This window comes from Carcharhinus amblyrhynchos, chromosome 9, assembly GCF_965287045.1.
Source record: "Carcharhinus amblyrhynchos chromosome 9, sCarAmb.v2.hapA, whole genome shotgun sequence".
In the NCBI taxonomy this organism is placed as follows: Eukaryota; Metazoa; Chordata; class Chondrichthyes; order Carcharhiniformes; family Carcharhinidae; genus Carcharhinus; species Carcharhinus amblyrhynchos.
Window position 1 is genome coordinate 47909126 of NC_137332.1, and position 17663 is coordinate 47926788.

The following is a 17663-nucleotide window of genomic DNA, read 5'->3' on the forward strand; positions in this document are numbered from 1 at the left end:
GTACCTAAGAAAATCCAAGCAGCGTATCTTAATGACTATCAGCTGGTGGCCCTGACATCCATCATTATGAAGCGCTTCAAAAGGTTAGTCAGGCATGAATCAATTCCAGCCTCCCGGATGACCTGGATCCACTACAGTTTGCCCATTGCTGCAACAGGTCCACAGCAGACGCCACTACAGTAACTGGCTCTGCACTCAACTCTGGAACACCTAGCTAACAAGGACGTCTATATCAGACTCCTATTTATTGCCTACAGCTCAGCCTTCAAACACTATTATTCCTATAGTGTTTGAAACTGGTCTCCAAACTCCATGGCCTGGGCCTCAGCACCTCCCCCTGCAACTGGATCTTGAACTTCCTAACTCACAGACCACAGTTAGTAAGAATGGGCAATAACACCTCCTCTGCGGACATTCTCAATACCAGTGCCCCACAAGGCTGAGTTCTCAGCCCCCTACCATACTCCTTATACACCTATGACTGTGTGGCCAAATTCCCTTCCAATTTGATTTTTAGGTTTGCTGACAACACCACCACAGTGAGTCAGATCTCAAACAATGACAAGACAGAGTACAGGAATGAAGTAGCGAATCTAGTGCGGCAACAATAACCTCTCCCTCAATGTCAACAAAATGAGGGAGATTGTCATTGACTTCAGGAAGTGTAAAGGAAAACATGCCCCTGTCTACATCAATGGGGATGAAGTAGAAAGGATCGAGAGCTTCAAGGTTTTAGGTGTCCAGAACACCAACAATCTGTCCTGGTCCCCCCATGTTGACACTATAGTTAAGAAAGCCCAACAATGTCTCTATTTTCTCAGAAGACTAAGGAAATGTGCCATGTCATCCAACTTTTACAGATGCATCATAGAAAGCATTCTTTTTGGTTGTATCACAGCTTGGTATGGCTCCTGCTCTTCCCAAGACTACAAGGAACTACAAAACATCGTGAATGTAACCCAATCTATCACACAAACCGGCCTCCCATCCATTGACTCTGTCCACACTTCCCATTGCCTCGGCAAAGCAGCCAACATAATTAAGGACCCCACGCACCGTGAACATTCTCTCTTCCACCTTCTTCCTTCGGGAAGAAGATACAAAAGTCTGAGGTCACATACCAACTCAAGAACAGCTTCTTCCCTGCTGCTGCCAGACTTTTGAATGGACTTACATTGCATTAAGTTGATCTTTCTCTATACCCTGGCTATGACTGTAACACTACATTCTGCACTATCTTGTTTTCTTCTCAATGAATAGTATGTTTTATCTGTATAATGCGCAAGAAACAATACTTTTCACTGTATGTTATTACATGTGACAATAATAAATCAAATCAAGATCTTAGTTAGTTAACTTCTTCATTGCACTGGTATCTATATAAATGTACAAATTTTACCTGTTCTTGGTAGCTTTCTGTGCTTTTTTGTGGTTTAATGCTTGTTAAACATCTGCTGGGTTGAGTTGCTCGAGGACTGGCAATGTTCTGCGAGGATGAAATAGCAATCTGCAAAGGCTTCTGATACTGTTGGAGAGTCACCTTTGATACAGCTCCTTCGTATTGCTGTTCCCTGGATCGATGCTGTAGGCTTTGTGGCGAAGACCCTAATGCACTTTGCCCTTGGTGAGGGTGGCTACCTGCCTGTGGGTAATTCAGCCCATTAGGCAAAGATTCAGGAAGCTGTAAAGGACAATCATTACAACTTACACAGACAGATAAAAGAAAAAAAAGGACACAGGAGACCAAAGTGATGATGACACCAACATCTGAAGATTAATTAATTTTCTAGAGTGCAATGATATTCACAAATTCCTCAGACACATCACTGTAAAATGTGAATGGCTTAATTAAGGAATTGTCTTAATTTCCATTGATTCTGGGAAAAAATAATTGTAAAGGGAATATTTGAAATGACAGAGATATCTGGGGGATTAATTTTTGAAGGAACATTGCTTGTTAAAGGCAGCATGGATTCAGGCCTTGTTTAACTAGCATGGTGATGTTTTTCAAAGAATTATTAACATGATAACCAGTTTGTAAATACTTGAACTCTCATGAAGTTTTTTTCTAAGACTCCTTATTCATAAGTAGGGGAACAATGGTGTCCATATATTGGAACTTTCCAGGTGAACAAGAAGTTATATACTATACGAGAGGGCTACACTTAGTATACTCATTGTCTGCTGTGTCACTGAAGGGGAGACTGCAGCACATAAGGAAGTCAAATAGAGAATAAAGAACAAGGAGATTTACAGGAGGATTGGGTGCAGAAATGAAGCAAGTAGCCGGATGAAGTGAAGCTATAACAAGGACAAAGTGGGCACAAGGTCTGGGCTGAAACAGGTATGGAGTAGATCAATTTTTGTTACTTGGCAATTGGAAGCACTGGTACTAAGCAGCTGAGATAGATGGAGACATTTCTAGGGCAGGCAGCAAATTCTGCTTGGAGACTGGAAGTGGAGACATTTGAGAGCTGATGATAGGAATGGAGGTATTCCTATGGCTTCAAATGATAACAGAGTCATTCCTGGGATCAAAGATGCATTTGGAGTCATTTCTGTGAACAAGATGAGAGCATTATGCATAGATAGTTACATTTTTTCTGTTGAAGTTATTTCAGATGTGTTTTACTCTGCTATGTTGATTTTTTAAAGGTTCATGGCTACCTGAAATTCATTAATTAATAGTAGCAACCCTAGTTTTTATTGTTATCAATACCAAAAAATGAGCAAAGATTCTCCAAACATAGCAAACAGTAGAATTTTAATTTGAAATCCTAATGCTTTCAGTAATAATATTGTGTCAAAAGATGGCCAAAAATCAACAAGATCTAATCACTATGTGACAGCCAGTTTGTGCATGTTGGAAACCTCCAATGATGACAATGCTACAATTTGTGGGGTTGGAGGAGGTTCCATGATTTAAATACGGTCAGCAGACAATCAAGCCATGAGACGTGCATCTACTATGCCAAATGGGGACTCTGGCTTTTAAGGGCAGGCAGGAAGGCTGCAGCATTCTGAGCCCCACAACCCACTCATAAATATTCTGAAAATTGCCCTTTCATAGATATTGGAACTTGGAGTGAGTTCAGGTCACAAATTAGATCTGGGTCCCTGCTGCATTAAATCTGCTGCAGTAGTCTACTGTGCATCCTCTCAAGCAGCATATCAAGCATATCAGGATGGTGTGCAGGAACATCCAGACAGAGATCCCCATCCCAGGCCATGTACACAGGTACCTTGTTTGGAGTTTATGGAAATATGCCGGAATTCTCCAACTGTTCATATCCTGCCACCATTGCCTGTAAGGCTGGAGAATTTGGTGCTCAGCCAAATCTCCATTCACTGCAGCGGGACCACAGAACCTTGCTGCCGTGAACAGCCAAACGTTTCAAACATGGCCATATTGTGTGCTTATGCAGGATGCGAGTGCAAAGCATGCCCCAGAAATCAAGGTTTCCTTTGCATCAGTGTGCATATGAATTTGATATTTATCTTCTTTTGCTATATTATGTTTAATGCTCTTTTATATTTAATCTTGTTTGTGATATATTTTGGCTAAAAACAGCTGAGAAGTGACATAATGGCAAACTGTGATTTGGCCAGAAAGGTATAAAAAGAACCAAATGGTAAAAAAGTAAACTACAGTGGAATTCTAGCAGAGTACACAAACAGGCATCTTGCTATATGAGAACAGTAAGATAAACACCTTAGCAAAATTCCAGGGGGCCAGATAGAGAGCAGAGAAAACAATAGTGCCTTGAATCCTAAAGAAGATACTTGGGTGCCAAGGCCACTATGTTTTTTTTTGCCAGGCATTAACTTTTAAATGTTTATGAGTTAGTAGGTGTTGGAGGTGGGAAAGCAGAGGCGCTGAGAGATTGACCTAATTTAGGTAGGCAGATGGTTCAATCAATTATATTTTATTGGGTCATCCAAATAAAAGTGTGGTAAAGACTGAGTTAAATTAATCTCTGTAGGTTTTACTGTGTTAAGAAAGTATGAGAGGAGAGAAACTGTAGAGAACAGAAATTGTAGAAGTTTAATGTGTTGCATTGACTGATGGAGTTCAATCAGGGAGGAGTTTTGTGGAGATTATGCTTCTATCCAAGTCATAAGGGTAATGCTGTTGCACTTTTGCTCAGACATTTGCGTGTGTCAGGTCTTACTTATATTCAATAAAATGGCTGCTGTCATCGATATGAATTATCACTTTTGGATCATTTCCAAATTTGAGAATAAGGCGTTAGAGTGTTATGAGTCCCGACACCTTGTAATTTTTTGTTATATCTAATTGTTTTGTGACATCATCATCACTAACATAAAACACACACACATATGAGTTTTGATGACATAGGAGAGTTAACTTCATAGCTCAGCCATTATCTACCCTGGCTGAAACATCTCTGGGATAGGCTTGAAGAACTTGATATATGTGAAGCTTCCACCACACTCAAAAACACGCTACATAAATTTTGACGTATATGAAATCATTTTGAGACATACAGTGGAAAAGTACAACTGATTTCTCATCTACTGCATTATCCCAGTCTTTCAAATTAAACGTTTTGGGGAGACAGTGTAATATTTCCGGGCCCAGTAATCCAGAGACCCTAGCTAATACTCTGGGACATGGGTTCAAATCCACCACGGCACCTAGTGGAATTTGAATTCAATTAATAAATCTGGAATATAAAGCAAGTCTCAGTAATGATGAGCAGCAAACTATCATCGATTGTTGTGTGAAAGGACATCTGCCACCCTTACCTGCTCTGGCCTACATGTGATTCCAGATCTACAATAATGTGTTTTATAAGAATATTAGAAATAGGAGCAGGAGTAGGCCATCTAACCCCTCAAGCCTGCCCCGCCATTCAATAAGATCATGACTGATCTGATAGTAGTTCAGTTCCACTTACCAGCCCGCTCCCCATAACCCTTAATTCCCTTATTGGTCAAAAATCTATCTATCTGTGACTTAAACACATTTAACGAGGTAGCCTCCACTGCTTCAATGGGCAGAGAATTCCAAAGATTCACTACCCTCTGGGAGAAGAAGTTCCTCCTCAACTAGGTTCTAAATTGACTCCCCCGTATTTTGAGGCTGTGTCCTCTAGTTCTTGTTTCCATTCTAAGTGTAAATAATCTCACTGCTTCTACCCTGCCTAGCCCCTTCATTATCTTATATGTCTCTATAAGATCCCCCCTCAGCCTTCTAAAGTCTAATGAGTACAGGGCCAGTCTACTCAATCTCTCCCCATAAGCTAACCCTCTCACCTCCGGAATCAACCAGGTGAACCTTCTGTGCACCCTCTTCAAAGCTAATATATTCTTTCTTAAATAAGGGGAACCAAAATTGTACATAGTAATCTAGGTGCGGCCTCATCAGTACCTTGTACAATTGCAGGAAGACGTCCCTGCTTTTATACTCCATCCCTCTCACGATAAAGGCCAACATTCCATTTGCCTTCTTGATCACCTGCTGCACCTGCAAACTGAGTTTTTGTGACTCATGCACAAGGACCCCCAGGTCCCTCTGCACAGTAGCATGTTGTAATTTTTCACCATTTAAATAATAGTCCATTTTACTATTATTCCTTCTAAAGTGAATAACCTCACACTTGGCAATGTTGTACTCCATCTGCCAGATCCTTGCCCACTCACTTAGCCTATCCAAATCTCTCTGCAGACTTTCTGTGTCCTCCACACAATTTGCTTTGCCACTCATCTTTGTGTCATCTGCAAACTTTGTTACCCTACACTCGGTCCCCTCCAGTTTACTCTTCGTTGCCCTTTGAAATGGCCTAACAAGCCACTCAGTTCAAGGGAAATTAGGGATGGGTAACAACTGGTGACCTTACATCTAATGCCCACATCCCATGAAAAGATAAAATTATAAAATCTATTTTAAAGCAATTCCAATGATATTTATAAAAATTGAGATATAAAAAAAATTATTCTTTCAAGACTAAATAATAATCAAATATTGCTGAACTGGGCCCATCAATTCACAGGATAATCAACATCTTATCATCTAGTTCAATTCATGATCACTGTGCTGAAATATGAAGTGAATGAAATGGTATTTGAAAGAAAGGAACAATGTGATTGATGGCATTTTGGATGGATAGAAGTAGTACATTATTTGCATGTCCAAGTAACAACTGTCTTGAAATGCAACAGAAGCAGACCACCAAAATATACAAGGTGACCCAGGCAGGGGTAGCAACAACAGAACTTGGCACAGCACCACATCCAATGTTAATAGATTTTAGCAGTAAAATATTAAGAATATTAAGATATCTCACAATTCAACAATTGTCAGAGTTAGAGCTAAAGAGAGATCTATAATCACATATAAGATAGAAAGGAAAGGAGAGAAAGAGAAAACTATAGACACACAAAACTTCAGAGAATGAATAGAGAAAGGCAGAATGCAAATATATACAGAGAGCCTGTGAATCCAAGACCAAGAACAATAAATTTATAAAGTGGAATATAAATATACCCGGCACGGAAAGAGAGAAAGCAAGTAAATGAGCACTGTGAGAATCACAGACATGGCTGCCTGTGAGAATGATTTTGATCACTTAATACTGAGGCTGGATTTGTGCTCAAGGGCAGCCATACACATCTTTTGCCACACATCAGCGTTTTCTCACCTACAACTAGATGTTTTATCTTTTTTAGAAATCTTTTGATGAAGCTTTTTATAACATTCTATAAACAAAAGAGCAACTTACATTTATGCAGCACTGCATCATGTCCTCCAGAAATATTTCAAGACAATTCACACATAATGAGCTACTTTTCAATACAGTGACATTTATTGCACATAGCCAGGAGGTAATTGGGTAATTGTGCTCATCCTGTTCTGTTATCTTAACTTTCCTGGGAAAGTGCCAAAAATTTTGTTTTTGCTGCATTTTTGATGAATTTACTTGTGGCAGAGAAGGAACAGTTCCAAGGAAATTCTTCCCACCTCCCCACACCCTCCCCCCAACCCCACCCCCACTTCACCCCCACCACCACCACCACCCTCCAAAGGAGAAACACAAAAGTTTTTTGAGCTCCCACATAGAACCACAGACTGAAAGAAAGAGGCCATCAAAATGAGCAGAGGAGTCCTGCCAATGCCCTGACTCACAGCCCTCTTAGGATCCGGAACATCCACCTATGCACATCTCTTCATGTGACACCTTTCCAATGAGCCTTACTCTCTTCCCTATTACACAATGGCCAATTTCCCACAGGTGCTCCCCTTAGCTTCACCCAACAGAACCACTTCGATCCTTAAGCGCCTCAGCGGGCCCTGTGACCACCCCCCAAAGGATGAGGAGTGAGGGAAGTTGATTGCATTCAATGGACCGACATTCTAACCTGAGAAGGAAATAAGATACTGCCTTCTATCATGTCTTGAACAGGGTGACTGATGAGCATATTCACATAATGCTTTTCATTGGTGACCACATCCATGTCCTCTCTGTTATGGGGAGGTGAATGTTAGTCTTGGAGTTCAATTGCAACGGGTTAACTATTGGGCACTCATGTATTGCAATAGTGACTAAATTGGCACAATTGACTTGTCAAGGAAGGATCAGGCAGCTGATTAGACTGGCTCCCCCTCTGGCAGACAAGATGCATGTGGTAGCACCCTCATCATTCTGGCTGCGGATTAAATGAGCTGCCCAACTTGAAAAGCCAACCATCCATATTTTAATTCCTGATAGCTTGGTATCCATAACCTGTGGGTTGCCCTACCAGACAGCTTTTGGGGTTCATTCTGACTGCACTTGTCCTCCCCCTGTGTGAAGTTTTTTGCTCTAGTGAAGCTGGCAAACCCCTTGTCAGAGTCCCCTACTCTGCCCATGCAGCCTGACATTTTACAGAACCCTACCCAGGGTTGCTCCCTGTGCTGACGCTATAAATTCACCTGCTCCCACCCACTTCCAGCTGCCACTCTAGATGGGCAATTCCCTCAGCAGCTGATATCACCACAAGCCCAGCAAGAGGGGACAAGGGAAGCATTGCCTGAACATGTCCCCCATGTTCCCCACGTCTATCCAGCGACCTTCCTGCAATTGACACCCTGGAGATAATGGCGGCCTGACTATACACCTCTGATATTCCCTTCAGAGGTGAGGTGGCTAGGTTCTCGTTTTCATACAGTTGCTGTAAATCATGCTGTCATGACATCACGCTGGTGCCTGATAAATATTCAGAGAGGGGGAGGTTCTGGCAGGAGGGCTCCCTAATGACATACTAAACGAGGGAACCTCATTCTGTTACTGGCGAGGAACATGGAAAATTGAGAAACACAATCTGGATGGCAATTCCTGGTTCTTGTAGGATTTTGCATCTATGTTGCCATTCTCACTGACAGCATAAATTCCGCCCGATAATTTTAAAATCGAGGCATTGCTTAATGAGAAGCCAATGTAGATCAGTGAACACTGGGGAATGGATTTTTGCAGTAATATTGCCAAAGGGCAGCATGTAGATGAGAAATGAGAAGAGGCCAAAAGTCAACTCTTGAAGAATGCCAGAGGCAATGGTGTGGGAAGGGGAAGAGAAGCAGTGGTATTGACTCTCCAGCTGGGTTTACTGCAAATCCAGATTACTGCTTTCCTTCTAAGTCTAATTAATAACATTGCATTTTGGAAGGGATACATAACACATCATCAAATTTTCTTTCATCAACTTGGCTCAGTTTAAATCATTTTCACATCTGGTTGTGGATTGGGCTTTAAACTAAAAGTTAGCGGGAGGGTTCAGGATGGTGATGGGTGATTTAGAAACAAATCCAAGCAATAGAACAATGTAGCAATTTGGGTGAAGACGTGCAGAGTCAGATGCAAAGGGACAGAAAGTTTAATAGCAATAGTGCATCAGCAAATAAGGTTCATATTTATTAAAGACTTTTTATTTGAATGTGTAAAACATTTGCAATAAAGTAGATGAACGAGTGACACAAATAGAAATAAATGGTTTAGAGCTAAAAACCATTTCAAAGACATGATTAAAAGATGACCAAGGTTGGGAAATAAATATTCCAGGGTACATAAAGTTCAAAAAGACAGAAAACAGAAAGGAGGAAGAATAGCCCTGATAGTTGTAAGCACAGTAGTGAGAAGATCAGAAAGGAAAATCCTCATTGGTGAAGATTAGGAATAACAAAGTTCCAAAAACACTGGTGAAAGTAGTTTATAAGACCCTTAACAATAGTTATATTATTGGACGGACCATTAAGCAAGAAATAATTGGAGTTTGTAAAAATAGAAATATAATATTTGGGAAGACATTAATCATTAAAAACATTAAACAAATCAAATTGATGAGGGTAATCTGGAAGGTGAGTTCGTAGTATGCTTCCCCACCAGTATCCTAGAACAATGCATTGAAGAATTAACTAAGGATAAGTCTATTTTAGATCTGTTATAATGTAATGATTAATTAGTAATCTGATAGTAAAAGATTCACAAGGAAACAGTGACTATAATACAATTGGATTTCATATGAAAGGAACATACTTCATTTCTAACAAGAACCTTAAACATAAACAAAGCCAGGATGTAGCTATGAGTGGAGAGTTGGTGAAGGTGAATTGGATAAATAAATTAATTGGTTTGCTGGTATACAAATGATGAGAAACATTTAAGGCAAAAATTCAAAATATTCATCAAAAATACTTCCCATTAAAAAACAAAATGATCCATCCGTGGTTTACTAGGGAACTTAGGGATTGAATTAGATATTGTTGAAAAGAAAGGCATGTTGCTGAAGCTTTTCATTTTGTACTCAACATGAAAAACATGAGCATGTCAAAGTTTAAGTGATCACAATTGAAACTGCAGTAGAAAAGGGTGCTGACTGGTTGACAAGTTATTTCTTTTGAGTGCAGAGAATGAATCCCTGCAGCAAGCATAAATGGGCCATATTACAAGCTTATTTTATAAGAAATCTTAAATTTCTTGCTATTGCAGTTATTATCACACACAGGATTGTTCAGCAAGGGCTACCCAATCACAGAATCACATCTAACGAGATGTTCCGTTTTGTGGTTTTACAAGTGTGGGCAGGTTGAGGATTCTATACTCTGCCTGTTATGACCAGCCAAAAGGATATGGTGGTTTTATTCTAAAATTAAAGCAAAATAGTGTGGAAGTTGGAGATCCAAAATAAAATCAGGAAGTACTGGAAAAATTTGGTATATCTGACAGTACCCATGGAGGGAGAAACAGAGGGCCCGATTTTACCATTCTGTCGTGCCCATTTTCAAGTGCGAAAATGTAGTAAACTTGGGCGCGAGGCCATTAACATGATCCACGCTCGCATCTGCGCAGATGGCCACTTTACCGAGGCCAGGGAATGGCAGCAATCCGATTCACGCCCAAAACAAGTGCAACAGCGACTTAAATGCATTTGCACGCATTTAAATTGAATTAATGAACTGTCCACCCAACTTTATCAGCATTTCCCCTTTTACCACTGCTCTCGCCAATCCAGAATCGGGCCGAAATGGACATGCTAAATAAAAGTCTGTTTCGGGTGCTCCAGCTGCTGAAAAGATGAGTTCAGACCTCCAAAGCTCTCTAACTCGGATTGGTGGTGGTGATGGAGAGGAGGGGGGGTGGGGGTTGCCGCAGATCATTCTCTGGTGAGGGGAATGAGGGAGGAGGAAGGCCCGATTGTTGTCTGGTGGTGGGGGGAGCAGATTGTTGTCTGGTTGGGTGCTGGAGACAGGTCAGATGTACCTCTGGGGGGGAGGGGAGACCAGATCATTCTCTGGGTGACGGAAGGGGGGTAGTGAGGCCAGATCATTCTCTGGGAAGAGGGGAAATGAGGCCAGATTGTTCTCTGGGAAAGGGAGTGGGGCCAGATCATTCTCTGGGGGGTGGGGGGAAGCTCAGAGCGGGAGTGTGGGGTGGAGAGAGTGAGGCCAGGTCATTCTCTGGCTTGAAAGGGGGGGTGGAGGTGGGTAAGATGTATCTCTGGTGGGGGGGTGGGGGGCAATTGCTCACTGGTGGGGGGTGGAGGGCAAGGGTGACAGGGGTGTTCGCTGCCACTCTGTGGGCGATTGATGGGGGGGGGGGATGGGAAGGGGGCGGGGGGGGCACGATCAGTCTGGGTAGTGGGGGGGGGGCGGGTGGATAAGGGGCTCCAGCTTTTCGCTACCGGGCCACTTTCTCTGTTTTCTGTGGCTCGGGAGTGATCTGACATGGGCATGCTTTTTCAAATTTTTTTCTCACTGTGCATGCACAGTTCAGAGTTTCGGTCATTTCAGGCACAATTCAAACCTGTGTTTTTTTTTCAAGCTAAGTGCTTATGAGGGCCTGAAAACAGATTTCCAAGCCGGATCTGAATGCAGATTCAGCACTTAGGATGTAAAATGCTAAGATCGGGTCCAGAGTTAACGTTGAGTCCAATATGACTCTCCACTGATGTTGCCAGATTTGCTGATTTTTCCAGCATTCTTTGTTTTTATCATGCTGTTGATTGAATTGCCAATCATTGAGATGTATGGCCTATACATCTGACATCACACCAACACTTCCTTTCCATCGATATTCAAGTTCTCTACTGTCATGCGATTGATAGTATTAGATTATAAGAAGTTCATAATGTTGCAAAGAATTGTAATAAATCTGTGATTGGGAGTGCTTTAGAAACGAACAAGCGGGTGACAAAAAAGTTGATAAAAAAGGAAAGAAATAGAAAGTGAATTAGCCAGTAATATAAAAACAAATTGTGAAAGCGTATAAAGAGAAAAATAGCTCAGGTAAACATAGGTTCCTAAGAGGCAGAGACAGGAAGATTATCATGGGGAATGAGGAAATGGCAGAGATGTGGACCAAATATTTTGTGTGTCTTCACAGTAGAAGAAACAAATTATATACTAGAAATAGAAGGTAGCCAAGGTGGTAGTAAAAATGAGGAACTTAAGGCAATAAATATCAGTAGAGAAAAATTATTGGAGGAACTTATGAGACTAAAGGTGGACAAATCCCCAGGATCTGATGGCCTACATCTTAGAATTCTAATATAGGTAGTTGCAGAGATAATGGATGCATTAGTTATAATTTTTCCAAATTCCCTAGATTCTAGAACAGTCCCAGAGGGTTGATGGTTGGCCAATATAAACGGCTGTTTCAGAAAGGAAGGATAAAACAGAGTCACAGGCCAGGTAGCCTGACATCAGTCATCAGGAAAATGATGGAATCTATTATTGAGGAGGACTTAAATGTGTACTTAGAAGATTATAGTAAGATCAGAAAGGAAATGAAAAAAAATAATGTTTGACAAATTTATTAGAACTTTTTGAGGATGTAATTAGTGGGGTAGATAAAGAGGAACCAGTAGATGTAGTATATGTGAATTTCCAAAGGCGTTCACTAAGGTTCTACACAAAAGATTAATATGCGGGATAAGTGGTAATATATTGTCATGAGAGAGGGTGGGTTAATGGACCGGGAAAAACAGAACATTTTCAAATTGGCAGGCTGTAACAAGTGGAGTGCCGCTAGGATCAGTGCTAGGGCCTCAACTATTTACTATCTACATTAATTACTTAAATGAAAAAAATTGAGTGTCTGACAAATTTACTGGAGTTACTGGAGTTCTATGAGGATGTGTCTAGGGCGGTGGATAGAGGAGAGCCGGTGGATGTGGTCTTTCTGGATTTTCAGAAGGCGTTTGATAAGGTACCTCACAAGAGGTTACTGCAGAAGGTCAGAGGACATGGAGTTGGGGGTAGGGTGTTAGCGTGGATAGAGGATTGGTTGTCAAATAGGAGGCAGAGAGTGGGGGTCAATGGGTGCTATTCGGATTGGCGGTTGGTGACTAGTGGGGTGCCCCAGGGGTCGGTGCTGGGGCCTCAGCTATTTACCATTTATATAGATGATCTGGAGGAGGGAACCGAGTGTAGGGTGTCGAAATTTGCTGATGACACCAAGATTGGGGGAAAGGCAAATTGTGCGGAGGGTGTGGAGAGTCTGCAGAAGGATCTAGATAGGCTGGGCGAATGGGCCAGGAAATGGCAAATGGAATTTAATGTTGGCAAGTGTGAGGTGGTCCACTTTGGTAGGAAGAATGGTAGGAAGGACTATTACTTACGTGGCGAAAAACTGCAGCAGGCGACGGTGCAGAGGGACCTCGGGGTCCTTGTGCATGAGTCGCAAAAACCCAGCCTGCAGGTGCAGCAGGTGGTCAGGAAGGCGAATGGGATGCTGGCCTTCATAGCGAGGGGGATTGAATATAAAAGTAGGGAGGTCTTGCTGCAGCTGTATAGGGCATTGGTGAGGCCGCAGCTGGAGTACTGTGTGCAGTTTTGGGCGCCGCACCTGCGCAAGGATATTTTGGCCTTGGAGGGAGTGCAGAGGAGGTTTACTAGGCTGATACCGGAGTTGAGGGGGTTGAGCTATGAGGAGAGGCTGAATAAACTAGGCTTGTACTCGTTAGAGTTTAGAAGAATGAGGGGAGATCTCATTGAGACGTATAAGATGATGAATGGGATGGATAGGATAGAGGTGGAAAGACTCTTCCCGCTCAAAAAAGACAGTAGGACTAGGGGGCACAGCCTCAAGATAAAGGGGGGGCGGTTCAGAACGGAGTTGAGGAGGAACTTCTTCACTCAAAGGGTGGTGAATCTCTGGAATTCTCTGCCCGTTGAAGTGGTGGAGGCTGCCTCGCTAAATATTTTTAAGAAGCGGGTTGATGGGTTTTTGATAAGAGAAGGGATTAAGGGTTATGGGGAGAGGGCGGGAAAGTGGAACTGAGCCACGACAGATCAGCCATGATCTTATTGAATGGCGGGGCAGGCTCGAAGGGCCAGATGGCCTACTCCTGCTCCTATTTCTTATGTTCTTATGTTCTTATATATCAAAGTTGAGGAGGTATCTTCCTAAGTAGGAAGGTAAGAGGAGGACACAAACAGGCTGCAAAAAGATATAGACAAGTTAAGTGAGTGGGACAACAAGGTGTCAGAAGGAGTATGAAGTAGGGAAGTTTGATGTTATTTACTTCAGTAGTAAGAAAGGAAATGCAGAATATTTGTAAAAAGCCATGAAACATCTAAATGTTGAGGTTCAGGTATACTCATTCAAGGGAAGCGAAAGTTAGCATGCAAGTACAGCAAGCCATTAGGAAAGCAAATGGCAAGTGGCATTTATTGCAATGGATTAGGGTACTAAAATAAGGAAGTTTTGCTATAATTGTACAGAATTTTGCTGAGACCACACCAGGAATATTTGGTCACTTTTGGGCCTCCATATTTAGGAAAGGATATACTTGTTACTTGCATTGGAGACAGTATAGAGAAAATTGACTAGATTGGTTCCTGGAATATGAATGTTGTCCTATGATGAAAAGTTATGTAAATTAGGCCTACACTTTCTGGAATTTGGAAGAATGAGAGGCAATCTCATTGGAACACACTAGATTCTGAAGCAGTTTGACAAAGTAAATGTTAAGAGATTGTTTACCCTGGTTGGGAGGTCTGGAACAAAGAGGTGCAGTCTTAATCTAAGGGGCTGATCACTTAGAACTGAGAGGAGGATTTGTGGATCCTTGTAATTCTCTACCCCAAATGGTTGTGGATGCTCCATCATTGAATGCATTTAAAGTTGGGATATACAGAGTTTGATCTCTCAGGAAATGAAATTATACAAGGAATGGACAGAAAAGTGGTGTTGCGGTAAAGAATCAGCCATGATTATATTGAATGGTGGTGTGAGGCCATGTGGTCTACCTCTGCTCCTATTCCTTATGTTCTTCTACTCTTGGAGTCAGAAAATTAAGAGTTGATGTGTACATACTTGAATACATAAGGCTTGATTAACTCTGTATAAGTGAATGTGATTTGAGTGAGTTAAAACCCATGCTGAGACTTTAGCACAGTACTAAGGGAATATGGATTTGCTATTCTTTGGGCCAAATGTTTAACTGAGGTCCATCTGCTAGCTCATGTGGTGGAAAATATTCCATGGCATTATTTGAAGAAGAAGTCACAATGTCATGGTCAGCATTCCACCCTCAACAAGCATAATTTAAAGAACATGTTTACCAAGTCATTCATTCATTTATTTTTTGTTTTGCTGTGTTTAACTGATTGGATAATTTGCAACATGTCAGTAACTGCTCTTCAATGATACTTTACCAATTGGAAAGCATTTTGGACTTTTTGAAGATGTGAACAAAAGCACATTAAAGCAGATCCTTAAAAGTGGAGAATAGAAAATTAAAAAGAATAGGAGAAAATCAGTCAACAACAAGACCTGAATTCAAATAGTATTTCAGATCTGAAATTAGTATTACAGTACAAATATATTGCTGGCCTTCTAGCATCTTAATAGCTGCAATATTAATGTTTGTTGCAGCAATACAAAGTATAAGCTAAAGAACAAACAAAATTCAGCCAACCTAGATAAAGGCATTTTGAGGTGCCCAAGGATTGATACATCAATTTCAATTTATGAGGCATGATTTTTGCTCTTCTTGGAAACTGGGAAGCAATTCAAATGAAACAGCTTAATTTCCCACCTATTCCACATTTTGACACCACTGGTTTTGGTGGTAGACTAAGATATCATAAAGATGGTAAGGCCAACACACATATATATTCAAAACAGATCAGAGCAACAATTTATTTTTAAAGGTATACATAGAACATGTATATTAAAGGATTAAACTCACGAATTGGAAAGTGTAAACCCTAATGACAAAGTGAAACAGAATATATTGTCAAGAATACAACAGAACTTCATAAAACAAGTATGAAATCACAAACCATAAAGTTATAGCAAAGTGAAATCTACTAAGGTCTAACCTTTTTAATAATGTTCTCTGGTGGTACATCCCTCCTCCCCAGTGCATATGAGCCCCACTGACTGGTGGGAGATATATCTTCCAGTTCATTGTCATGGACATTGCTCTGTTGTGATGGTGTCTGAAGGTAAGAATATCAAAAAAAATAATGATTTCTGTGATTTACATGCACAGTTTAACATCAAATAATGTTAGCAGTTGAGGAATTTCCCAATATGGAAATTGTTGGTGTGGAATTCAGCTCCATAGATCAGGAAGGCCTGAAATTTAACAAGTTCCTGGGTTACTTAAAGGAAACGAAAATTAGCCAGTACAATATTCTTACTTCTGATCATTACTTAATAGCTTTTATGGAAAGCGCATGTGGAGTGTGTGTACGATAAAGCTCAGCATAATACATTCTGGTTAGCACTCAACATCCAAGTTTACACATGGACTGAGTGAATATGGGATAAAGGTTTTTTCCAAATTACAGCAACAATGATCCTGCAAGTTGTATGGTAATGCAATCCAATAGGCCCATTAGAATCCTCCTTCTTAAAGTAGTTCTGTAATGGTAAGATAGGTGCACAGGCAAGTAAAAGCAAATTGGTGTTGATATGTATAAGCTTTACTAATGCTGTAATAAAGAATGCAAGGCAACAAAGCTAAAAGATCATCAAAATACAATTAGGCTTTGTTAACATGTTTAAATTAAAGAAGTAAAATTAATTTTTAAAAGCAGAAGTGTGTGATTGAAACAGATAGAAATAGTGCATGCTGTGAGATGCTTTGGACTCAATATGCCCTATCACTTCAATTTCGACATTTAGCTAATCTATTTACGTGCTGAATTTGCAACTGCATCAACGACATGCTGGCAACAAATTGTAAGACATTTATATTGTACTAAAATTCTCCCTTTTGTTCAGATAAAATCATATGGGGTGGAGTATCCTCGAACTCTAACATATCATACATTAAAGAGGTGGGGCTTGAATTGCTGCTTTGACTCCAGAATGAGGGAGTAAGGGCAAATTCCAGCAAAGGGATAGCCCAAGTTTTCCGTGTGGGGCCAGAGGAGCATGCCTGTACCACCTAGCCCACAAGGAAATTTTAAGTAAATTTTAAAAACCTACCTTACTGGACCTCTTTTGGCCCTTGATGCAGCTCTTGGCTATTTTGCTCTGATGGGTGGGGGATCACCCTGGTGAGCTCGGATTGCTGTTCCGGAACCTTCTTGGAGGTTAACTGGTAGCCATAAGGCTCTAGGCCTCTGTTATAATCATATGTGAATAAATGTTGCAGTTGTTATTTACCTAACTGGTGAACCGGAATTAATACAGAAGGCAAACAAAACAATTGGAAACTAAGAAGAACCAATAGAAGTCATAAATTGGTTGTAAAAGGCAGAAAGTAGACAATAAAAAGCTAACCAGCAGCCTTAAAGGACAAACCAGGCTCAAATTTAAATGTAGTGAATGAGCATTTTAAATAATATTGCTGCCAGTTGGCTCCCTGAGTTGTTAAGATTAATATGCAGTGAGTCAGGCATTAGTCAACTTCACACAAGAATCCTTATTTAAATATGCTAATGAGGCTTTAAATTATTCTTGGACTCCAAGGGATATGGCATGCGGCGCAATGTCAGTGTGGATTGAGTTTGGGTAGGGGAGGCCGTAATATTGGATTGTTAGGCATCAGTTTTACACCTTCAAATAAATTTCTGTGTCATCATTTTTTCCAGCAGCGCAAATGAGCCACTTACCAAAAATTTATGCAACATTATAGACTTGATTGTCCATAATTGACTGGCAGATTACTGAGTCTGCTACAGAGACTTTATGCTGGATCCAGCT

At 40.9% G+C, this 17663-nt stretch overlaps 1 protein-coding gene across 1 annotated transcript in view; it reads right to left on the minus strand.

The window, feature by feature from the left end:
• The window catches only part of lrrc7 (leucine rich repeat containing 7), a 256525-nt gene that overhangs the window by 26249 nt on the left and 212613 nt on the right, over window positions 1–17663 (minus strand). Inside the window, exons 19-20 of the mRNA XM_080196575.1 lie at window positions 15827–15946; window positions 1400–1681 (exon numbers count right to left, since the gene is read on the minus strand). Of these exons, the coding sequence (XP_080052701.1) occupies window positions 1400–1681; window positions 15827–15946 (402 nt within the window). The remainder of the gene's footprint in view (window positions 1–1399; window positions 1682–15826; window positions 15947–17663) is intronic.